Genomic DNA, 24,870 nt, shown 5'->3' on the forward strand with positions numbered 1-24,870 from the left:
AGTCTCGCTCTGTCGCCAGGCACCAGGCTGGAGTGCAGTGGTGCAATCTCGGCTCACTGCAACCTCCGCCTCCCAGGTTCAAGCAATTCTCCTTCCTCAGCCTCCCGAGTAGCTGGGACTACAGGCGCGCACTACCACGCCCAGCTAATTTTTGTATTTTTAGTAGAGAAGGGGTTTCACCATGTTGACCAGGACGGTCTCGATCTCTTGACCTTGTGATCCGCCCGCCTCGGCCTCCCAAAGTGCTGGGATTACAGTCATGAGCCACTGTGCCCGGCCAGGGCATTTTTCTTTCTTTTCTTTTTCCCCAGTAATATCCATTTACTCAGCAATCAGAGTGTGTGTGTGTGTGTGTGTGTGTGTGTGTGTGTATGTTGTGTGTGTGTGGTGTGTGTGTGTAATTTTCTATGTCTCAGCCACCTTGCTGGGCACTGAGCACAGAGATTTAAAAGTCAGCTCACTTTTTTAAGGAGCACACAGTAGGTGCAGATATTTAGGGTCATAAGATGATGTAGGAGACATGAACTCAAGATATATGGAAATATGACCGAAGCCAGAATTAGGTAGTGGGAGGGAGATCACGGAAGGCCCTAGAAGAAGTAGCACTGACTAGAGTCTTGCAGAAAGGAAAGGCCACAGGGAGCAGGGAATGGAGCAGGAGGAGGCTCTAGTCCAGGCAGGGAGTAGCAGTAAGAGGTGAGGCTGGAGAGACAGGACTCATTTCATAGCATACAGGACAAGGAGTTCTGATTTTATTCTGAAGGTCATAGTAGGCCTTTTGTAAAAAAACAGGTAAGAAACAGGATCAGATTTGCATTTTAGAAACCTCAGGTTTGAGGGGGACAAGACTCCAAGTAGAAAAGCTATGATGAATTGAGAACGATTCAGGAGTGAATGAAGATGACTTGGCGATTTCCTGGCTGTGTGGCTGGAGCAGAGAGGGAAGGGGCAACAGTGACCTCTGGTAGCCAACCTGGGAGAGGGGCTTGTTGGGAGAGCCACCCAAGGAAGTGGAGCCTAGGGGAGGAGCAGGTTTAGGGGGAGGATGAGCAAGTGAGTTTTGGATATGAGCTGGTTCAACCTGTGAAGTGTCTAAGCAAAGGTAGCTACAGTTGTGAAATTTCGGGAAAAGATGTGGTCTGAAGGTATAGATACGAGAATCATCAGCATGCAGGTGGCAGCGGAAATCTACAGCAAGGTGCAGCCCTCGGGGACAATGCGCAGGCTCCAGGGAGAAGAAGAACCAGCCAAGGGGGCACCCTGGAACATCCCACAATCTGGAGGCAGACAGAGAAGGATAACTCATGAACAAGAAGCAGTGTGAGAACAAGAACCAGACGGTGATGTCTGCAAGCTGAGGAGAGAGAGGGCTTTAAGGAGGAAGCCATCACCAGTGCTAAAAGAAACAAAGAGGCCCCAGGAGAAATTAAGGGAACACCCACTGTATTCAGACAGATACTGGACATCTGGAAGAAGAAGGTTTCTGCAGAGCAGTGAGAACTAGCCATTTAAAGGAAGACACTTAAAAAGCCATGTTTACTCAGAAAGCGCGGTTTGCTTATTTTAGACGGGAGAGATTTGACCTCCTTTATTCAGAAGAGGCCAATCAAGAAGGAGAAACTGAAGATACAAGATCCAGAATAATTAGTGGTGTGCAATCCAAATCTAACATGAGCATCATGGATGACTTTAGGCATTTTAAGTCCTCTGATGACCTATAATTGAACAACTAAAGGAAATCGACATAGTCTGGATATGCATACATGAACATTATCATGATTGATACAGATACATATACATACTTACTGCAGATTACCACAATTTGATTACTGCACTTATTAGATTACTTATCTGATTACTGAAATTAACAACCATCATCAAAAGACATTGGTACAACAAATAGTATTGTCGCTAACAATTAACAAACTTGAGACCCAAGACCTTTGATTGTTTATCTAGAGGGCTAAGGCTTATGTTGTTCCTTTTCAAAGAGTCTACATTTGCTTTTCCCTGTCAGCAATAGAGTGAAACCCTTTTTCATAGGAAACACCAGCCAAATAATTTCTTTAGAAAATACAGTTCTAATTCCAAAATGTGACATAGTTATCCTCATTAGACCTGACAGCTCCCGGGAAGACATTTTCTCAAATCTGCTCCCCGTCGGGCCTTGGTCAGGGGAAGGGTCTAGAACTGAATCCTGCTGTTATGTAACCGCCGTGGCGGTGACCCTGGGGAATTGTGAATGAGGTACCCAGGGGGTCATCCTTCATTAGCTGGAGGACGTGTTAAATTCGTCCAATTCCCCGTGGGCTGTTAATACTATTACTACGAATGCTTACCCAATATGGGCTTTAGAAGATGGCACAGGCTAAGCATTCTGCAAGCCTGGCAGGGAGGGGAAGGTTACTGGCGCCCGCTAGAGTCCCGGTGACCCCTGCTTTCTGGCCTGTGCCATTTTCTTTGTTAGACAGCGTGTTCAGTTCTAAAGTCTACCAACCAAGAATCTGATGCCCAGTTTAGAGGGGGTATGGGACGAAGTGGGCATGAAAAAGTACTGGATGAAGAGTAAGGAGGTTTGCTTGACTCTCCATTGGTCACAGGAAGCTTTGTGACCTTTGGCAAGTCCCTTAATTTACATGATCCTTATGGTTATGTGTTGAGTGCACACGTATGCTATGTGCTTTTCTGAACGTAAAAAATAAGTCTACTGAAAAGAGAAACAGCACCCAGACGCTGGTGTCAAGGAGCCAAAGTACTGGGGTCACCCAGGAGCCTGAACCTGTTCTAGAAAAGGAACTTAGAGGGCTGGAGGGAAGGGACGGTTGGCATGTTCCTCAGATGACCTTGGAAGCTGAGCCCCATGGAGGGGACTCATAAGGACGTGGGAATCGGTTGCTCTGTTTCACACCCAATACAGCGGTTCCTTTGGCTCAGCCCACAGTCAGCCTGGCCAGGTAAGAGCAGGTACTGGCAGGCCTGCCTCTCCTCTCCTTCCCTCCAGCTCTTTGGACAAAGCACCACGCCTTGGACTTCTCAGTCTCAGCTCCTAGTGACCCAGATGCGCACTGTCTGGCGTTCCAGGGCCTCCTTGCTCCTCAATGCAGCATCTAAGAGACGAAACCCTACACCTTGCTTTCCCACTGTGTTTTTCTGATGCTTAGGTACCTGCAGTTCAATAACAACCACAACCAAGCCACTGGGTAAGTTGGCTGAATTCAGTATTAGAATAAAAAGCATGGCATTGGAGGCCTGGGACATGATTCTGCCCCCACAGGCTTCATTTTATTCAGTCATCTCCTCTGCAGGCTGAAGATTCCAATTCCTTTAGCCCGCCCTCGACTGCTGCCGTTTCAGAATCTCTCTCCAGTCTGGTCACTGCGGAGACCGCGGAAACTCGGCTGTTTGCGAGCTCCCTCTCCCGTTATGCCATGGGAGGATAGAAAACACGCAATCTGGTCCTTAATAACAAAATAATGGACTTCTTTTTCTTTTCGTTGTTTTTTGTTGTGTTGTTTTAGTTTAGTTTTGTTTCCCCTCTACCCAATGACTTATCAAGACTTTTTTTTTTTTAAGTCACCTGTAGAAATTGGCTTCTGCCCCGCCCTGGTCCTGCCACCACCCGCAGCCCGGGTTCTGCCTCCCGCGCGTGCCGGTGGCCGCGGCGGTGGGAACACCAGGGGGCGCCCGCGTCGAGGATTCGGGGCCCGCGCTGGCGGCCGCTGCGCCCTCCGCGCTCCAGCCCGGATCTGGGTTGGACGCGAGCAGCTGTTCCGCATAACCTGGGCAGACGTTAGCCTGAGAAACGTGTCTGTCCCCGGAGCCTCTGTCTTTCTCGCCACATGGGCCATCGAAGGCTCCCCGCACCCAGAGCCTCATCAGTCGGGGGCACACGGGTGGGAGGGTAACGTGTGACCAATGACCGCGCGGGAGGCAGAGGAGGCTCCCAAGGGTGGGGCTGGCTTGCATGCGCAGGGCGCTGCACTGGGGTAGGGGAAGTTAGCCACAGCTGGTGATAACCGGACGAAGTGGAATACGAGCCGGCTGATTTTTAAAGTGTTTATTTTATTTTTTAAACTGCCCCTTGCAGAGCACTGGCTAACTCATAGGCAGCATGCCCACAGCACCGATTTTTCTTATCGTATACAGTAGTTTCATTAGGTGCTATTTTTATGGCTAGCTCCACGGGATTAGAATTTCCATGTGCTTTACAAAAAGCAGGCAATCGTATGATTCCTATTTGTAGTATTTTCCATGCCATAGGCACCGTTTTGAAACATTGTGTGTAGAATCCATTGTTACAAATGCAGCCAAATATAAAAACGTCCTTGGAGAAGGAGGTCCCCACCTCCTTCTGGAAGTAAACTGCAGTGAACGATGGGGCATAGAATACTTTGGAGTGAAATTCTCATCTGTTTGTTTGGATTGTATTTGGAATGTAGACAGCTACTTGCAGGTCTAGGGTCAAATCAGACAACACAGGAGAAAGATGATGCTCCATATTTTTTTTAGGCCATGCAGAATTCCAGACTGCCCTAAAATTTGGGGGAACAGCTCAAATATTAAGAGTAGAAAGCACAAATGCCGGAAAACATGAGTCCAAGCTGCAGCTGGTAGGGATTGGTGGCTGCCAGCCTTGTGAGTTTTATTAAAACTACTGGCCGTGAAGCCAGTCTGCAGCCAAAATGCCCAGCCGAAACAAGCTGCCCAGCAACCTGCCACAGTTACAGAATCTGATCAAGCGAGACCCACCAGCCTCCATCTAGGAGTTTCTACAGCAGTATAATCACTACAAATCCAATGTGGAGATTTTCAAAATGCAGCCAGATAAACCCAGCAAAGAACTAGCAAAGCCGGTGATGTTTATGGCACAGATAACTCACTGCTACCCAGAGTATCTAAGTAATTTTCCTCAAGAAATGAAAGATCTTCTCTCCTACAATCATACCATATTGGATCCAGATCTTTGAATGACGTTTTGGAAAGCTTTCATCTTGTTGAGAAGTAAGAATCTCATCAATCTATCAAGCCCGCTAGAGCTCTTCTTTGAACTTCTACTTTGCCATAAGCTTCTGCGAAAGACTTTATACACACATAATGCGACTGACATCAAGAATATAAATGCAGAACACAAGAACAATAAAGTGAATGTAGTATTGCAAAATTTCATGTACAACGTGTTAACAGATAGCAATGCAACTGCAGCCAAGGTGTCTCCAGATGTGATGGCTGAATGCTACAGAAGGAACATCTGGAATGATGCCAAAACTGTCAGTTATCACAACGGCATGTTTCTCTAAGGTCACCAAGATATTAGTTGCTGCTTTGACATTCTTTCTTGGGAAAGATGAAGATGAAAACAGAACAATGACTCCGAATCTGAGGATGACGGACCAACAACAAGAAACCTGCTAGTACAATACGCTACAGCAAAGAAAAGTTGCAAAAACAAGAAAAAGTTGGAAAAGGCAATGAAAGTGCTCAAGAAACAAAAGAAGAAAAAAAGAGAGGTGTTTAACTTTTCAGCCATTCACTTGATTCATGATTGCCAAGATTTTGCAGAAAAACTGCAAAGGCAGCTTGAGTGCTGCAAGGAGAGGTTTGAAGTGAAGATGCTTTTGAACCTCATCTCCAGATTGGTGGGAATTCAAGAGCTCTTCCCCTTCAATTTCTCTCCCTTTTTGCAAAGGTTTCTGCAGCCCTGCCAAAGAGAAGTAACAAAGATCGTTCTGTTTGCTGTACAAGCCTCTCATCACCCCAGGGATTATTCAATCATTGCTTATGACCGTGGCCAACAATTTTGTGACCAAGAACTCTAGAGAAGTCATGACAGTAGGAATCGATGCTATAAAACAGATAACAGCTCAGCGTCCTCTGGCCATGACTGAAGGACTTCTCTAAGACCTGGCTCAGTATAAAACATGCAAGGATAAGAATGCAATGATGTCTTTTGGAAGTTTGATTCAGCTCTTCCGAACACTGAATCCTCAGATGCTTCAGAAGAAATTCCGGGGTAAGCCTACAAGGCCTCCACAGAAGCAAGAGTACAAGAATATGGAGAAGCAGATGCTGAAGATTATATTCCAGGAGCAGAAGTTCTGGAAGTTGAGAAAGAAGAGAATGCTAGAGATGATGAAGATGGATGGGGACGTACCAGTCTCCGTGAGGAGGAGGAGGCCGATGGCAAATGGTTGATGTGCAACACTCTTCTGATGAAGAACAGCAAGAAATTTCCAAAAAGCTGAACAGCATGTCCACGGAGGAGCAGAAGGGCAGAGCTGCAGCCATCAGCACCAGTCGAGCTTTAACTCAGGAAGACTTCCAGAAAATCCGCATGGCCCAAATGAGAAAAGAACTTGACGCCGGCCCGGGGAAATCCCAGAAGAGGAAATATATGGAAATAGACAGTGATGAAGAGCCCAGGGGCGAATTACTTTCTCTTTGGGACACTGAACGCCTTCATTAAAAGCTGAAGTCTGACAAAGAGGCAAGACTACCAACTGCAATGACTGGAAAGACAGATCGAAAAGAATTTGTGAGGAAGAAAACCAAAATGAATCCATTTTCCAGTTCAACAAATAAAGAGAAGAAAAAGCAGAAGAACTTTATGAGGATGCGGCATAGCCACGTCCAGTTAAAAAGTAAGCGTTCCTACCGAGAAGAACAGTTGGCGCTGCGAGATGCACTTTTGAAAAAGAGAAAAAGAATGAAGTAACTTCCCAGGAAGTTTTCCCTTCCGAGAAGCATGCTAAGTTTGTGTCATGACTCTGAAAACTGGTAAATTAAGCATGTTTGTTTACATTAAAAAGTCCAGAAGCGCTGTATTATGAAAACTGCTGAAAACGTGGCAGCAATTCGGTGTTTTTATTCTGGAGGCGGCTAACGGTGGGAGTGTTAACGTAAATAGCCGCGGTAGCGTCAAAGCGTTTCATTTATCATTCATGCAAAGAAAGTATTGAGTGCCTATTAATTGTCACTGTAAATACAAAATGAATGAGCCGTAACCCCTTCACTCAAGGCATGGACAGTTTAGTTGTGGGGGTGGACACACATATGAGTATTTATAGCGCAGTGTAAATAGTCCTCTAGTGGAGGTAGGTCCATATTTCTATGAGGTCACTGAGGCCTTATAGACTAACTCTGTAGGGATAGGAATTATATATTCTCGTAAAACAAAGCAGGACAATGTTACAGAATAATAGGTTCTTATTTGTACGTAGGCTTACCTCCTGAAAACAGCCCCCTGCTGTAAGATTTGGGGTATATAATTTAGCTCTTTTAGTCACTCCAAAAGATGTAAATGACCCCCTCTTATTTTTTTTTTGAATGTCATGTAAAGCCTTTTTGGTTAAGACCTCACTTTTACAAGTATAAATAGTACCTTTGGAATGTATTTAGTTCATCATTTGAGCTGCCTTCATCCTGGTTTCCTCAGCCCTCCTTCACCCTGTAATATTTTCAGCCCACTCTTTACCTTGTCTCAATAAAAAAAGTTCCTAATGCCAAATAGGAAAAAAAAAATAAAGAAAGAAAGAACAAATGCCTTGAGGAGAGGGGAACTCTGTGCAAGTCCTTTTGTGAATGAGTTGCTCTTTCTCATGGTTGTGGGGCCTGAGTTCCAATCCTGATTCTGTCACAGGAGATGAGGCTTATTGCAAAGCAACTTAACTCTGCTGGGCTGTAGCTTCCTAGGTGTAAAACAAGGCAGTGGTATGAGATTATGAGATGAGCTTTACGGTCTCTTTCATGGTCTATGAAAAAGATCAGGTGAGGTTTCAAATGCATTATGCATTTAAAACAGCTATAGAAAAGGGGGTATAGGAACATCGGTAAGCCATGAAATGAAAGACACAGGTGGGCTCTACTGTTAATTTATCAACATCCTTCATGTCCGCCTCTCCCACTAGCTAGGGTTAGGGAGCAGTAGCCTATGCAGGTATAGTCACAATCATTCTCTAGGGAGGATCCGGATTTGTGCATTTCATGGCTATAATTCTTTCCTCTTTCCATAGTTTCTGTCAGAAAGGCTCTTGCTTCAAAGGATAGCCCGGCACAGAGATTTGAGAATTATTTTTCTCAGAAGAGCACTCAAACCTTACTGCTAAGCCTAAGGGTGTTCATCCCTGAGGATCCGGAAGTAAGCAAGACTGCTGATTCACCATTAGTGGAGAAAAGATCAAAGGTTCAGTGCCTTGAGGCTCAGGAAGCTTCAGTTGCTGCATTGGTTACACACCTGAGGACTGGCAGTCCTCAAGACCCCCGGTTGTTATTATCAGGAAATCAGACTTGTGCCCAGAGATCATAATGTCAATAATAAGAGCTCTACTGTCAGGCACTGTACTAGGTCCTTTGTATTATATTATCTCAGACAAAGATCTTATGAAGTTAGCAACTACAGCTCTCATTTTATAGATGAGGAGACTGAGGCTCAGATTTTTTTCTTTATTGCTGCTGCACAAATTAAGAGTGTTAAATATTTTTTTAAAAGCATATGATATTGCATCATGGCACCACAACTGAACCCCAATTCTCTCTAGATCCCTACAGAAGAATAGCAGTTGTCAAAAATAAATCTTTAAAAGCCCCACTATTATGGACGATGCACACCCAGTCGATCATATGTGTGTGCATGTGCATGTGTGTGTGTGTGTATGTGTGTGTGTGCGTGTACATGAAATTTTTGCTTCATCCCAACCAGATTGATAGTGCTTTAATCAGATGGACCCAAGAGCAGAGGCCAGGGGCTTTAGTGCGGCAGCAAGAATCTAACTCAAATTTCCTGCCTAGGGGGAGGCCACATTGCTAAAGAGAGCCAGTGACATCCAGGGAGTTTCAGGAAATTCACCAGACAATGAAAGTGGCAAGGACAGTGTTTAGAAGTCCTTCACTCTTCCAAAATGCAAGCACATTGAGGAAAAGTTATTAAACCTGAATTGTGGGTGGAAAAGGAAAAGCAAGGCATTCTTTTGCAAGTTCATTGGCTGTGAATGAAATGAGCTCACATTTTACTGTGGGTTTTCCTTCCCTTTTGAAGAACAGAGCCCAGGTTCCTTGGGCACCTTAGGGATCCATGTCTCCCATGTTGAAGTCTTTGGTGATTTCATCAGTGACTTTGCAGAGACAGTGGACTCTCTCTTGTTTAGTGCTTGTAGTTTCTATAATCAGCCTTTTCTGGGATCTGCTGGGGATCCATGGAAGGAATTGGTTTAGCGGCACTTTCTAAACCACCTGGACTTGGAGGTGGCTCTCATACATGGGATCATGCCCTTGGAGAGATCGTCTCCTTTGCTTCTCCAGGCGGAAGATGTTCTTTAAGGGATGGTGCATCTTTGCAATATGAAGTTGAATATTCATATTCAACCCAGAAGGTGAAGGTGGAGTCATTTAGCCAGGAATCTTTGCCTGTACCAGGCAAAGCACAGTGCCTGGTACCTAGAAAGAGCTCAACCAATGTCAGCTATAACTATTGTTCCCACTGTGTATTTACATAGAGAAGTTCTAGAATCTTTAGATACATTTACATTAAAAGGCCATCTATAGGTATTACTTCCATTTTTTTTTTTTCAGCAACAGTGGTAGTTCACAGAAATAAGTTAAAAACTGGAATCAAGTTTTTATGAACTCCTAGTTCAGTGTTCTTCTCACTATATTGCAAATCTCAGTTACAATTAGGATAAATGTGTGTGTGTGTGTGTGTGTGTGTATCCATATATATATATATCTCCTTTGCAGATAATTAAGCATGACTTCCCACTTTTTATTAGTTAAGAAATGAGTCAACGTTTGCTGTGCTCAGAGGTCTTACCTTTGGCAGTCTATATTTTTCTCTGAGATGAACTCTGAGGCATGCCCTCTCTGCCTTTTTCTGTGTAAATGCAGCATCTCTTTCCATCCTAAAAGTTAAAGAATAAAGGATCAGAAAGATACAGAGAGCTAAGGACATTCCCACCTGATGGATACAATGAACTCTAAATTTCTCTTCAAAGAATCAGTATGTCAGTATGTTCAGTTCTTTGGTCTCCATTTTAAAGTTTAACTTCCCTGTAGTTTCAGTAAACAACCTTTTCCACCAGCTCTAGTCAGTAGTTCACATCATTTCCCCTCATTATCTGTTCTGTCCTGACTCACCTTGATCACCTGCTTTGACCTAAGTCACCCCTAGTTAACTGCTCTAAGTCACCTTTAGTTACCTGTTCTGTAACTATCCTTCCCACCAAGCTGCTCACCCCACCACTCTGGCTAATACTCCTGCTCCCTTTAAAAAAGCTAATCAGAATTAGCTTAGACTGTGTAGTCCGACTCTAGCCAACAGAAGAACGACACAGCAGTAAACGCTACATGCATCAAGGACAAGAACCCCTTTCCTTCCCCTGCTCATGTGTTCACTCACCATTGCTCCATCTGTGAGATGTACCTTTCTACAGAAATAAATTGCCTTGTTGAGAAAATTTATATTCAAGTGCTACTTCTTTGCAGCACCAAAAATTTCCATATACTGTAACATGACCCGTGCTCAGAGCCAGACACGGGTTACACCTTCTGAGATGCCACTGCCAGCAGCCGTCTGGGAAATATGAGATTTTTTTTTCTGGGTCCCCAAACATCTGCCTCTCTGTTTGTCACTCTACTGTCATAACTCTCAGTTCATACCCCAAAGTCCCAAAGACAATTTGTTTCTAGGAATCTCCTTATGAAGTGAACTCTGAGAGAGGCAGGGTGATTATTCCTAACATGGAGTTACCCGTGGACTGTTCAGCCAAGGACCATGAGCCTCAGAATCACCTGGTGCACTTACGACAAATGCAGCTTCCTGGGCCTGATCCTAGCCCTGCTGCATCAGAATCCCCAGGTGCAGTGGAGGGGAAGCTACATTTTTAGCAAGCTCCCTGAGTGATTCTTACACAAACTAAAATAGAGCCATAGTGTCCAGAGCCAGGCAGTTCTTTGAAGACCATTGGTGTTGAAGGATATAATATAAACCTGTCTCCCTTCATTGTTACCTCCTCCAGATCCCAATTTAGGCATGGTATTTCCTTCACGGTTTGGAAGGAGGTAGCCCCAAACCAGGTAGAGTATGTTTCCAGAATGCCACACTGGGATCCTGCTCTGTGGATGATCTAATAGGACTCATGATTATGCTGGTTGGAAATGGACGTTCTCGCTAATGATGATCCAGACAAAAGCAGACGCCTTTGGGGATGTCTGCAAAGCTCACAAGCACCAACACCCTTCCCTGCTGCCCACAGAAGTGCTGAATTTATAGCCACAGCCCTGCCCTCTGGCTATACTGAGTTAGACCAAGCTGAGTAAATGAAATCTCCTTTGAAAATCTGGGATTGGTACTAAGAATGACAGATACTTACAGTGTGGCTGGCACTATCACAGATGAACTTGGTAGCCATTGGCTGTCATTTTCCACTAGCCATGTAGTCTGGTTGCTGAGGAAGAACGAAGCAGCCATGCCCAGATAGAAGCAACGGCAAGAGATGGGGGCGGAGTGCTCGTGGCCTCTCAACAGCCTCTGCTTCCTGGGTTAGGTCCAGGTGAGGCCTGATGGGAATTGTCCTCATGGATATCTGGTGAACTACCTTTGCATAAAGCATTATCTGCTTAAAACAAATCCCCTGTTTTCATTTTCAGGTGAAAACTGGTTTCTACGTCTTGACTCTGAGTTGGGAAATCATCTTAACCATTACACAAAAAACTGAGTGTTAAGCAAGGATCTGCAGCAAATGATTAGGTTAAACTACTGATCATAGGCCCTCGGCTCAGGGGCTCTTTCAACTCATTTCCAACCACAGAATGTCAGGTCTGGAACGGGCATGAGAGAGCATCAGGTTCAACCTTCTAGTTTTGGAGACGGACAGCAAATAAAGTGGCCTATCCAGGAGATTAGTGACCTGTGGCATGGGTGAGCAGCAGACCTTTTCTTCCCACATTTCATTATAAAAACTTCCAAACATACAGAAAAGTTGAAAGAATTTTGGTATCAAATCCATCTAGATTCTACAATTTGCATCTCACTGTATGTTTTCTCACATCTATTCCTCTCTTTGTCCACCTTTTACTTTTTTGATACATTTCAAAGTTGCAGAAATCAATGAACACTTTCCCAAAAACTCTTCAATATACATAACATTAACTAGCGTGACATATTTGTTTACAGTTTCTCTTCTTGTGAAGCAAAATTTGTATCCAATACAATGCACAAAACTCTTAAGCGCACCATTCAATGATTCCCCAAAATGCACACACCTGTGTAACGCAAAACCCTCTCAAGATAGAAAACATTACTCTCACCTGGGAAAATTCCCCCATTCCCCATTCCTGATCAAAGCTTACCCCCAGCCTTAGAGGCAACCGCCACGCCTTTTCTACCATAGATTGGTTTTGCCTGTCCTAGAACTTCATAAAAATGGAACCATACAGTTCATCTTTGTGGAAGGCTTCTTTCACTCATCATAAAATACTTTTGAGATTTATCCATGTTGTTTTCTGTATTAGTAATTGGTTCCTTTTCATTGCTGAGTAGTAGGTATTCTATTGTTTGCACAAATACAATCGAGGTTTGTCTAGTCATTCTCCTGTTAATAAACACCTGAATCATTTCCCATTTGGATCTATTCATAGCCGTGAGTAAAGCGGCTATGAATATTTTTCTAGCTTTTTTCTGTGGACCTGTATTTTAATTTCTACTAGGTAAATAGGCATGGAATTTGCTGGGTTCTAGTGTAACTTACTGGGATATGTTTAGTTTTATAGGAAAGCAAGACCTAGCTCCAAAGCGTTTGTACTAGTTTATGTCTCAACAATTGAAACAGGAGTTCTAGTGGTTTCACGTTTTGGTCAACATCTGATATTTTTGGTCTTTTTGATTTTAGCCATTCTGGTATTTATGGAGTGGTACTTTACTGTGATTTTAATTTTTTCCATTTTCAAGACAACGAATTAGGCAGCTTTTTGTGTACTTTCAAGTAAGATTTTCATGTACTAATTAGCCATGTATCTATCTTTCTGAGGTATTTGTTCAAATCTTTTGCTCATTTTTTTTTTGCTTTTATTATTGAGTTATAGGAGTTCTTCATATTTCCTAGATCCCAATCCTTTTTTGGATATATTTTCCGAATATATTCTCTCAGTCTGGCTTGCCCATTTAGATTCTCAATGGCATCTTTTAACTAATAAAAGTTTTAAACTTAGAGTTGAATTGATCATTTAATAACTTTATGGTCATTGATATCATCATTGCCAATCTGGCTCATGATAAAAGAAACCTTCACCTACTTGCAAGTTGCAAAGATATTCTACTTTTTTCTAAAAGCTTTATAATTTTGGCTTTTATGTTTATGTGTGTGATGCATAGCAAATTAATTTTCATGTATAGTGTTAAGTAGGGGTCAAAGCTCAGTGTTTTTCGATTATTTAGCACCATTTGTTAGAAAGACTTTCCGTTCCTGGTCTGATTATTTTGGTGCCTTTGTTGAAAATCAAATAACTATAAACCCCATTGATCCATTTGCTGGATCAATGCAATGCAGAGTTAGATTCCAGTCCTCCAGAGTCAGTCTACAAATCACACAGAAAACCACTTGCTCGATTTACCATCACATGCAGCTAGCTAGTCTCCCCCTCACCAAGTAAAGTGTAAATTTCTGCAGAAGAAAATCCAGGTCTTTCATTTCAGTATATTCCTCCCAGTGCTCTGCTTATACTTGGGGTCCAAACAATTACTGAATAAAACAAAGGTCATAGTCAAGTTACAAATGGCATTGTAGAAACTGTTGAACCATAACTAAGGCAAAGAAGCATTTTAATATAATGGAGAAAATGGAGGGATAAACGACTATTGTTTTATTTCCTTTCCAGATAGTCTATTTATGATTAGACCTCTTTCAGTACTAATGTAACCAGTAACACACAAACACACACACACACACACACACACACACACACAAATTGAACACAGATGGAAAATGAATATGCATTGTTAAATAGAATGCATTGCTAAATAGTTTTTTGTTTATATATCATATAGTCTATGTCCCCAGTTCCTAAAATAATTAGGATGGGTTTAGGAGGCTTTTATTTGCTAACATTAATTTTAATTATTTAATATACTATACTGTTTGTAGCTAACCCTGCGTTTATCTTGTGATGAATTATTTTTAATGCTTACTATATGTTGCATTCTAGGTGATGAAACTCTTGAAAACTCAAACAATGGACTGAAGAATCATCCTTCTTTATCACAGGGAAGCTGACTGCCCCATTGTCCTGCCACTGTTTCTTAAATTGAGCGACTACCTAAATATATAATATTCTCGCACACACATATGCAAAAAACTGAGTAGCTGACAACTCAGTCTACTTATTGACTGTACAATTTGGTCATTTTGAGCTTTGATCTGTCCAGATATAAAATTAAGGAAAACTAGGACATTAGTTAATCAGATAGATGCCTTATCTGCAATCGGATCTACTGCTTGGACATATTAAATGATATTTCACATGATCACAAGTGTAGTCTACATTTCTGACTGTTTTCATTAGCCTACTTGATCTGAGAATGTTTGATGCTGATGTTTGTGTTCTATTCCTCATTACACAGTACTTATTTTGCTTTTACAGCTTTTTGTTCTTTTACATGCCATAGGTAAAATCAGCCAATATTCAAGGAATGCTGCTGCTTTTGCCCAAGTCTTACCACCACCATCATTTTTGCTAGTTGCATTGGCTTTTTAAAAAAACTGACTTTAATTTATTGCAGAGCCAAGCATAATGTATTCTAGGTAGTTTATAAGCCATGATTTCTTTCAGAACAATACAATAGACAAGGTTTCCACTAAACGTAGTCTTTGTACTTTCTTTGTTTCCTGCAGGTCATTAACCTTTTCACCTATAATCATCTTAGTGATAGGACTTGGGCAACTATTATGTAATTGATCATTAGCAAAAGAGACCTGGTGGCAAAAACAGAAATACTTTTCTTTTGAAACATGTAATAAACATTTAACCCCTAGAATGATGTTTCATTTTTTAGTTGATTATCAAAAGACTATTAATTCCACCTTAAACATTTAAAAATTACACAGAGATTACATTTATTTTAGAATCAGTCTTCAAGTGGTGAAAAGTTGTTGGTGATATTCACGTTCTGTAATACCCAACTAAAATATTGCTTATATTTTATATTTTATTTTTGTTATATTTTATATAACCAAGAGAATGCCTTTAATTTTGGCGGAAGGTGGCTGTAGTTTTTAGGGATGAAGTATCATGACAGCTGTAATTTCCTTTAAAAACTATTATCTAGCATCTCTGTATTTAATCTATAAGCAAATGTAGCAAAATGTAAGCTGTTGTCTTTATGTCATAGGATATATGGGTATTCATCCTACTTTCTACTTTTCTGTATGTTTAGAATTTCCATATGAAATAGTCTACAAATCTATTCGTAGTCTTTGATAAGTCAAGTCTTATGACATAATTGTCATGTTATGCTTTCTGGGTTTTTTTTGTTTTTGTTTTCGTTTTGCACATGTAAGATCAAGGAAGCACCACACTATGTTCTTTTAGGCTCTTTTCTAGGTATAAGGTCTGAATTCTTACAATTTTGAAGCCTTTCTACTTGCTAGAAGGATGAATTTTAGAAAGACCATATAGATAGTTAAACCCACTGCTTCTCATCTAAATAATTAAATTGAGGTCAATCAAAACATGCATAGACCAGAAAGTGTTAAGCTGCGTTAAGAACAACATATAGATGCATTTACTATTGTTCATTTTCATTCACACATGTAGAACATAGAACATAGTCGCTGCTGATGTTAGGGAACTGTTTACTTTAGAAGAACGACCTTTCCTCCGGTTAGAGGCAAAAGCAAAAGGAAAGGCATCTTAAAAAGCAAAGAGAAATAAACTGGGAAACAGAAGAAGGTGTGGCCAGAATGAATTTCCTTTGCTTTTTAAGGGAAATGAAGCAGTATGTACTCACTTCTCCTCAATCATTTGCTTTTGATATTCCTCATATTCCTCTCTAGTCATCCCATGAGCTGCTGCAGGATCAGATGTACCTCCTTCTTCTTTATTTTCTTCAGACCCACCACCAAATCCTAAATTCTTTACCTGGTTACTTATCATACTTTTCATAAGGAAGGCCATTTTCTCTGCCCCAGAAAAATAAAACCAAAATTCAGACAAAAGCTGAAAAAAAAAAATTCAAACAAATCCAAGAGAAATCCTCCAAATATTCTCAGTGACAGCAATACATTTAAGAGCAAAGGACTTTGTATAGCCTCATCTATTCAAGGGCATACTGATAGGGAAGAGTGGTTTGTCGGCCGTAAGCTGGATTAAAGTGGTGAACTCCTTAGTATACAGAGGCAGATGGTTCAGATTACTAAAGCATACAATCAGAGGCTACTGCCTACCTTCTGAATTAATACACTCAGCTAATTTCACAGGAAAAAGAAACCCCCACATCATCTACACTTCTCCCTACCCTTTTCTAAATTTTTAATTATAAGCACAGCAGGGCTTCATCAAGAGTCCTATTTCAATTAAATTAATCAGAGCTGACTGATTATATAGCTGTTGTGGAATTTCCAAATTCCAGCCCTTGAGCACAACATCCTGTTGAAAAACTGAGTCCAATGAGACTCAAACCCCAGAATGCTTCATTAAGCAAAAATAATCCTTTTGATCCATCATTTTATCTCATTGGACTTTAAGTACTATGTAAGGATTTGCTTTTTAGCTTGCTTGAATTTGGTTTGCTTCCACAGATACTGTGTCCCATACATAAATACACAACTGACAAATGCAAAGACCCAGACAGCAGGTCCTTGGTTTACATCTCGAATATTATCTTAGAATTCTCCTGCACGGAAATGTTACTTGTCTGCATGGAAATCATGCGCTTGACACTTCAAGGCTCTGATGCAAAAGGTAAGACCATTCATTATGTGAGTCAAATCATCAGTATGTAAGGGTCACTTTTTTTCTCTTGCATACACAGTCTACCTCCTGGGTGCTCTATTTAAGCTTACTGGTATACTTGGATGAAACTGATAATATTTTGTTATCACAACAGATTCTCTATGGCTGTGGTTTTCTTCAGGTCAAGGGAAGAATTGAGTATGGCTAAGACTTTAATCTATGCTAGTATCTTTCTAATTAAAGCACGCCAAAGGGGGTGGGGTGGGAAGGAAGAGATGTAACCCAGTGTTATTTTATCTGAAGGCATGAGTCCTCTCAGAAAAGAGGTGATTATCTCTCTGATCATATAGAATTATATAATCTGGATTCTTGCCTAAAATGCTTACTTTATATATTTTAACGTCTGCTTTCCCTTTTACTAATCTATTCTAAAATGCTGCTAATATGGCCTTGATATGAAAGGCTAAAAAAGATAATTTAGGCTGAAATATAAACTGTACTCAGAGCTCCGATGAGAATGTACATGAATAGTGAGCTCCACTTTCACTTTTAGATGGGTTGCTTGGAACTTAACACATTCACATCATTATCTCTAAATTACTGTTTATAATAAACTATGTTGCATGTCCATTGAGGAATGATACTAATTAATGTTGTCTCATAGAACTTTTCAAACCATGAAATAAAAGCCACAGCCTTGTGTTTCTAGCTCTTCTACATTTTATTACAAGTAATTATTTGTTTCTGTCTATTCTAAAATTTAGATTTATTATAAAATCTATTCTAAAAATTCCATTTTATGAGGAATTAGGAAATATTATTAACAGTAAGCATGTCAATTTCTAAACCCCAGCACCCATGAGTAAAGAAAGGCGTGTCTCCCTGTCCAGTCCTTTTCTGAATCTATGTTTATGTGGAGGGGTTAGAAGGAGGGGGTGTCACGCATTATGGGGACTTTTAAGTGGTAACTGCACCAGTGTGGCCACAAAAGGCCTCCTGATAGTGCTTTGTTTTATGAAATCAAATATATTTATTATTATTTCCTCAACAGGTAATTCCATTGAGAATGAGGTCATGACTTATAACACTTTTTATTCCTTGATTTATTCCAATGGCCTTTGCCCTTGGACATCCAGGAGCTGCTAGCTGCTGTGTGTAGACTTTTTTTTTTTTTTTTTTTTTTTGAGACAGCCTCACTGTATCGCTTTGTCATCCAGGCTATAGCGCAGGGGCAGGATCACAGCTCACTGCAACCCCCGCCTCCCAGGTTCAAGCGATTCTCCTGCCTCCGCCTCCCGAGTAGCTGGGATTACAGGTGTGCGCCACCACATCTGGCTATTTTCTGTATTTTTGGTTGAGACAGGGTTTTGCCATATTGGCCAGTCTGGTCTTGAACTCCTAACCTCAAGCAATCTGTCTGCCTCAGCCTCTCAAAGCACTGGGATTATAAGTGTGAGCCACCATCCCTGGCTGTAGAATCTTGTAGAAATGGTGGTAGAATCTTCCATTCCTTCATAAGGAGAAGTCAATGCCCTGGATTCATGAATGGAACCTCTAGGTGTCCCCATCCCATGGCTCCCAACTTTCTTGCATAGAATCTCCACTCCTCGCTGTGGCCTGCAAGGCCGTGCAAGATAGACTACTGCCTCACTGCCAGCCTCCTCAGCTACACTCTCTTTGCTCATTGTATTCTAATCACATTCATGTCCTCATTTTCCTTTAAACCAAGCTTGCTCCCACCTGTGTCCTCCTGGAACCTCCTGGTCTTACTCTTCCATATCTCCAGGTGGCTCATCTTTGCATAATTCAGGCTTCTGTTCACATTTAACCTTCTTAGAGGGACTTCCCGGCCGTCCTAAGACACCCTGCCTCCACTACTCCACCTTTTAATCCTCTATCCTATTCTATTCTTCTTCATACCACTGCACTCTACCTGAAATTGTATTTTCATTGATTTAGTTGTTTCTTTTCCACTGACTCCATTGGAATGTAAGCTCCATGACAGAGACCAGTGCAATTTTGTTCACCTTTGCATCCTCATCTCTGAGATCATGCTTGGTACATAGTACGTGGTCCGAAAAAATCTTAGAGAAAACAATGAATGAATGATTGCCACTAGATCTAATGGCTTATTTTTGAGCAATTTGCCTTCAATGAAAGTACTCACGATACTACCTGGGATGATGGAGGCACTTGGAGAGTTATCTTCAGGCAGAAGTGAGGCAGGAGAATAAGGTCTGGAGGCAGGGAATCTATGGCCAATTAATGTTGACTTCCTAGAACAAAAGGAAAACCCCAACTTTCCACACCCAAGTAACAAAAGGACTGGAGGCTACTCCCTTACTTCCTTTGCAACTCTCTGCTCCCCCAAACAGATTCTGTGTGGAAAATTGAAAGTATCTCTGATTGGTTGCAGAAAGCAACCAATTTGCATAGGCGTGTAACTTTGTAACTTCACTTCAGCCTCTGATTGGTTGCTTTCCACAACCAATCAGATGCTTGCATAGGGTGTAAACTTGTAACTTCACTTCAGCCAACCAATCAGATTGATTGCATACTACTTCATTTACATAGGGTGTACACCAAGTAACTAATGGGAAACCTCTAGAGGATATTTAAACCCCAGAAAATTCGGTAAAGGAGCTATTGAGCCTCTAGGCTGGGGCCACTCCCAGTCTGTGGAGTCTACTTTTGTTTTCAATAAATCTCTGCTTTTGTTGCTTTATTCTTTTCTTGCTTTCTTTGTGCATTTTATCCAATTCTTTGTTCAAAGTGCCAAGAACTTGGACACCTTAACAGAAGTAGCATCTTAGCACTTACACATCCACACCATGGTGGTTGCTGCCTTCTTTGCCAGCTCCCAGGATCAAGACTACCTGCCATAGTTTTTAAAATCATGCCTCCTTCTGATTTAATGGACCACTTTTGTAAACACTGATTGGTTGTGACCTACTCAACTTGAAAAATTTGATGGTATCTGACCCAAAGAATTTACTAGAGAAGCAATAATCCCATTAGTGGAATTACATTTTAGAAAGAGATGACATTCAAACAGCATAAATCCATTTAGGTCCTTCACCTGGGATTTTTTTTTCACATCAAATGCCTAATTTTGCTCCTGTAATTAAAACTGGCTAGTGGTATCATTTCTTTTTTGAACTTCCCCAAGGAAATCATGGTGATTAGGTTGCCCTGTCTCAGTCGTTATATCCTCTTAGCAGGTGACACAACATTTCATGGGTAGCCATGCAGCTAAACCTCTGTGCTCCTGAAGGTCAGCAGAACTGGAAGAAAAAAAAGGTCACCAAGTGCCAAGGCATGTGTCACCACACTCGGCTAATTGGTTAAGTGTAGAGATGACCTAGAGATAAGATTCACTGGGATTGATTTTCAACCTCTATTCTAACTGGTAAAAAGAGGTAATATAAAAAGAGGAAAAAGTCTTGGGAAATAGATGGACATTATGGAAACCACAAAGCAAAGCAAATACGTAGTCCTAATCCTAATAACTGCCTACTGGAGATATTTTAGTGCTTTGTGTTTTACCTAATAGAGTGTCATGTACACCACAGACACTTAATAAATAATGAACTGTATTGAAATGCCAGGCCAAATGGCATGTTTCTTTTTATTTCTATAGGATTGGTTAATATTCTTGTAGATACAAACTCAAGGCTATATAGCAGCTGTGCAAAAAATTTCCCCAATCATGACAGTATGGTTTTCATTGAGCTACAGGACCTGAGTCTCTTCAGTACTGCTTTGGACTGTTGTTTTCTGATAGGTTGTGAGACCATTTGTGACTCTGTGATACTCAAAGCATCTCAATCCTTTGTCTCCCCAAGTGACCATTTTAGGAAATGTATCCCAGGCTGGTTCTTTTGTTTCCCAGAAATATTCAGCAGTTATACTGACCGTTTCAAAATCTTGTGTGACAGCGTCTCACTCTGTCACCCAAGCTGGACTGCATAATCATGGCTCACTGTAGCTTCAACCTCCTGGGCTCAAGCGATCCTCTTGCCTCAGCCTCTTGAGTAGCTGAGACTGCAGGCATGTACCATCACACATGGCTAATTTTTAATTTTTTTTTTTTTGTAGAGATGAGGTCTCGCTATGTTGCCTAGGGTGGTCTCAAACTTGTGGGCTTGAGTGATCCTCCCACCTTGGCCTTCCAAAGCTGGGATTACAGGTGTGAGCCACCACACGTGGCCCCTAATGTATTTCTTTTGCCAACACTGTGTGACTGGTCTATTTCAGTTCGCAGACATCACGTTTTGGTAAGGTAATAACTGTATTCCATTCTGTATCTTCTCTGCCACAGAACTTCCATGCTGGTAGAGTGCTGAGTTGGTAAGCAATTCAATGGTTGTTATTCTCCAGCAGGACCTACTGGCTTCCATGATCTGGTTGTAAATTGCCATGCTGTTTCTGCATGAAAGGAAAAGATGGACTGGGAACCGAAGATTAATTTACTTACTGTTTACACAGTGGGCTGACCAGTTTGAGCTATGTTCATGCCTGGAATTCAGGTATATTTGGCAAATTGTAACATTTGTGGCGTGGGTAGCAATAAGTCTATTTGCATTAAGTACTAAGGAGGTTCTTAGGAGAGACTCAGCCAGTGCAGACACAGTAAGCTTGTCTCAGTTACAAAGACTTAGTTCTCAGAGGCATGAGCAGTTCTGGTAGTGTCTTTAACTCAAGTTCACCCCGTCAAGGCTCATGAACCCATTACGACTGTTTCCTAAAGATGGACCTTTAATTAAATAGTAACAGCCATTCTCACTGAGAACTCTGACACTGGGACCCACGCATCACTGCTTTAGTATTTTCTTAACAGAAAGTAACATGCAGACGGGAGACAGTCATTCTTCTCTATTTGGCCACAAACTACCCATGATGGTTAATTTTACACGCCAACTTGATTATCTGGTTAAACAATGTTTCTGGTGTGCCCATGAGGCTGTTCATGGAAGAGATTTGCATTTCAATTGGCCGACTGAGGAAAGCAGATGGTCCTCCTCAGTGTGGGTGGGCATCATCCAATCTGTGAGGGCCTGAAGAGAACAGAAATCCAGAGGACGATTGGATTTGCTGTTAGGGCTGAGAACACTGATCCTCCTATGCCCGTGGTACTCAGGGTCTTCAGGCTCAGATGGACTCTACACCACCGGCTCTGGCTTTCAGGCCTCTGGCTACACAACTGGCTTTTCTGGGTCTCCAGCTCGCAGATAGCAGATCATGGGACTTCTCAGCCTCCATAATCATGTGAGCCATATCTTATTTTACATGTATATGTGTATATGTACGTGTGTGTCTATGTATTTAAAGGTTTCTCTGAAGAACCTAATACATCACCCCACAGACTGGCTCCTGGAAGCCTCCATTGCTTCTGTGGGCGATGGCAGTCATGAGGGTGCCTGGTCCAGATGGCAGAAGTGGCTACAGTGTCTGGCAGGAGAATGAAACCCTCCCCTGAGTAGCTGTGGGCCTGTGTGCCTGATGGAACATGGCGGAAATGGTGCCACTGCTGGGCTGACATGGCAGAAATGGCAGATGCAGAAGAAAGAGCAGTTAATGGCCAACACGGGATGCTGTCAGGAGGAACAGCACCCAGTGGACATCACAGGAGTTCAGAGAAGAGAAAGAGCAAATGCCACGTGGAGGCTAACCAGGCAGCTTTTGGACTTACTTGTGAGATCTGAGAAACAGAATAAGACTCAGCACTGCGGAGAATGGTTTCTCCTTTTTTTTACAACTCTTATGCAGGTAGAGAAAGAGCCAAAAATCCTGTGTTGTACTGTTCCGGGTTAGTTCTCTCTTCTGATTTTCAGACGGATAGAATAACAATAGCTCACATTTGTTGGGCACAGGCATCTTGTTCCTCAGCTCTATCCATGGTCCTCTGTTATCTCAATTATCACCCCATTTTACAGATAAAAAATTAAGGCATGGCTCTGCCCTGACTCCAAGCCTATATTGCCTTCTGGCCATTTTTACTTGGCTAGTTATGTCAAAATCTCTGTCCCAAACGGAACTCAACCTCTTCTTCCCTTGTCTTCAATTCCCATCCTTTTTCTCATGTTCCCTGTCTTAGGACACCTTCCATCCAATTCCACAAGCCAGAAACAGAGTATCATCTTACGTTCTTCCTTCTCAGTCACTCCCCACTTCAAATAGTCATTAGATGCTTTCTATGGTCTGAATGTTTGCATTTGTCCCAAAACTCCTATGTTGAAATCCTAACTCCCAAGGTGGGACTACTAAGAGGTGGGACCTTTTGTAGGTGACTAGGGCATGAGGGTAGAGTCTTGATCTTTGATTTCCCAGTCTTCCAGAACAATGAGTAATAAATTTGTTTTTTATAAGCCACCTCATTTACGGTATTTTGTTAGAGTGGCCCAAATGAACTCTAATTGTCCAATGCTACTATTTATAGAATTTTGGCCTTCTTTTGGGCCACCATTTTTCACCGGGAACACTGCGGCTGGTCTCTGTCTCAGGTCTCCTTTCTCCAATCCATTCTCCATGAAGCAGAGACTGCAGTGTTTGAAATGCAAGTATTGCTTTCTGCTTAAGGCTTTCATGGCCTTCCATTACCCTCTGGATGAAGTCCAAGCTCCTTTACAGAGCCTTGGGATCTGGCCTCCGAATATCCCACTAACCATCATTTTCCCAAGCATAGCAGAATAGCTTACAGGTTCTCACATAAACTACACTATTTCTCAGCTCTGTGCTTTTGTTCATGTTATTCTGTCTGCGTGGAGTAAGTTCTCTTCCAGTCCCCCTTGTGCTACACATATTTTAGCACATGGCTCAGACAACATCTTCTGTGGGAAGCTTCTCCAACCTACCACTCTGCCTTAGACTCAAATACATGTGTGCATCAATTCTGAAAAATTCTCAGCTATTACCCCTTTGAACAGTTCCTCATCATGACTCTACCTATTCCTTCTAGAACTCCTACTAGATGTTGTACCTTTTCACTGATTACCAATTTATTGCATTTTTCATCATTCTAATATCTGTGTTACACTCTCAGTAATTTGCTCAGATCTTTTTTTTTTTTTTTGAGATGGAGTCTTGCTCTGTCACCCAGGCTGGAGCACAGTGGTGCGATCTTGGCTCACTGCAGCCTCTGCCTTCCAGATTCAAGCAATTCTCCTGCCTCAGCCTCTTGAGTAGCTGGGACTACAGGTGTGTGCTGCCACACCTGGCTAATTTCTTAAATTTTTACTAGAGATGGGGTTTCACCATGTTGGCAAGGCTGGTCTTGAACTCCTGACCTTGTGATCCACCCGCCTCAGCCTCCCAACGTGCTGGGATTACAGGCATGAGCCACTGTACCCAGCAGATCTATCTTCTAATTCAAGAATTCTTTTGAGCTTTGTCCAATTGGTATCCAAATTTGATCCCCACCTCCCATACTGAAGTTGTGTTTTGGGTGGTTCTTTGGAACTCCAGCTGTCTTATTTTTCAGTGTTTCATTCCTTCCTCATGATTACCAGTCTTTTCATTAACTCTTCTGTATTTTTAAAGTCATTTCAAGTATACATATTTGTCCTCTTCCAACTGTTCCATTATCTCAGATTCTTGGAGCTGCCAAGTTTCACTATTGCGTCTACTGTCACTCTTTCATTTTTCTGGTTTGGTTTATAATTTTTAAAGTCCATTTTATTTAAGACTGTCTGTCCTGTGGTTGTCTAATGTACTTTCGTTGTGGAATTATTGCTAATGAGTGGTTTTGTTTTGCCTTCCGGATCTTCCCAGACTGGAACTAATTTATACATTGTTTTTGACTTAGAGAATTCTACACATGCAGGTAAAGCATAAACCTGGGGCTTCAATTTCTTAACAAAAAATGTCCCTTTATCCAGAGCTCCAGGAAGAGAAGCTTCCTATGCCTTCTCTGAGCTGTTGGATGGGTGTAAGAGG

The 24,870-nt window shown here is 41.8% G+C and overlaps 1 protein-coding gene and 1 pseudogene across 2 annotated transcripts in view; one reads left to right on the forward strand and one right to left on the reverse strand.

Annotated features, from left to right (window-relative positions):
* CPLX4 (complexin 4) overlaps nt 1-16,361 on the reverse strand; it is a 26,327-nt gene extending 9,966 nt beyond the window's left edge. Inside the window, exons 1-2 of one of the 2 annotated variants that reach the window (XM_017528839.2) lie at nt 15,992-16,361; nt 9,803-9,890 (exon numbers count right to left, since the gene is read on the reverse strand). In XM_017528839.2, coding sequence (XP_017384328.1) covers nt 9,803-9,890; nt 15,992-16,158 — 255 coding nt within the window. In that variant the 5' untranslated portion in view covers nt 16,159-16,361. Of the gene's footprint in view, nt 1-235; nt 1,278-9,802; nt 9,891-15,991 lie in introns of those variants that run through there. The other variant, XM_037738623.1, reaches the window with a different exon arrangement.
* On the forward strand, nt 4,683-6,788 carry LOC108304572 (annotated as a pseudogene).
* Nucleotides 16,362-24,870: the final 8,509 nt, after the last annotated feature.

This window comes from Cebus imitator, unplaced genomic scaffold (assembly GCF_001604975.1).
Source record: "Cebus imitator isolate Cc_AM_T3 unplaced genomic scaffold, Cebus_imitator-1.0 Scaffold55, whole genome shotgun sequence".
Classification (NCBI taxonomy): Eukaryota; Metazoa; Chordata; class Mammalia; order Primates; family Cebidae; genus Cebus; species Cebus imitator.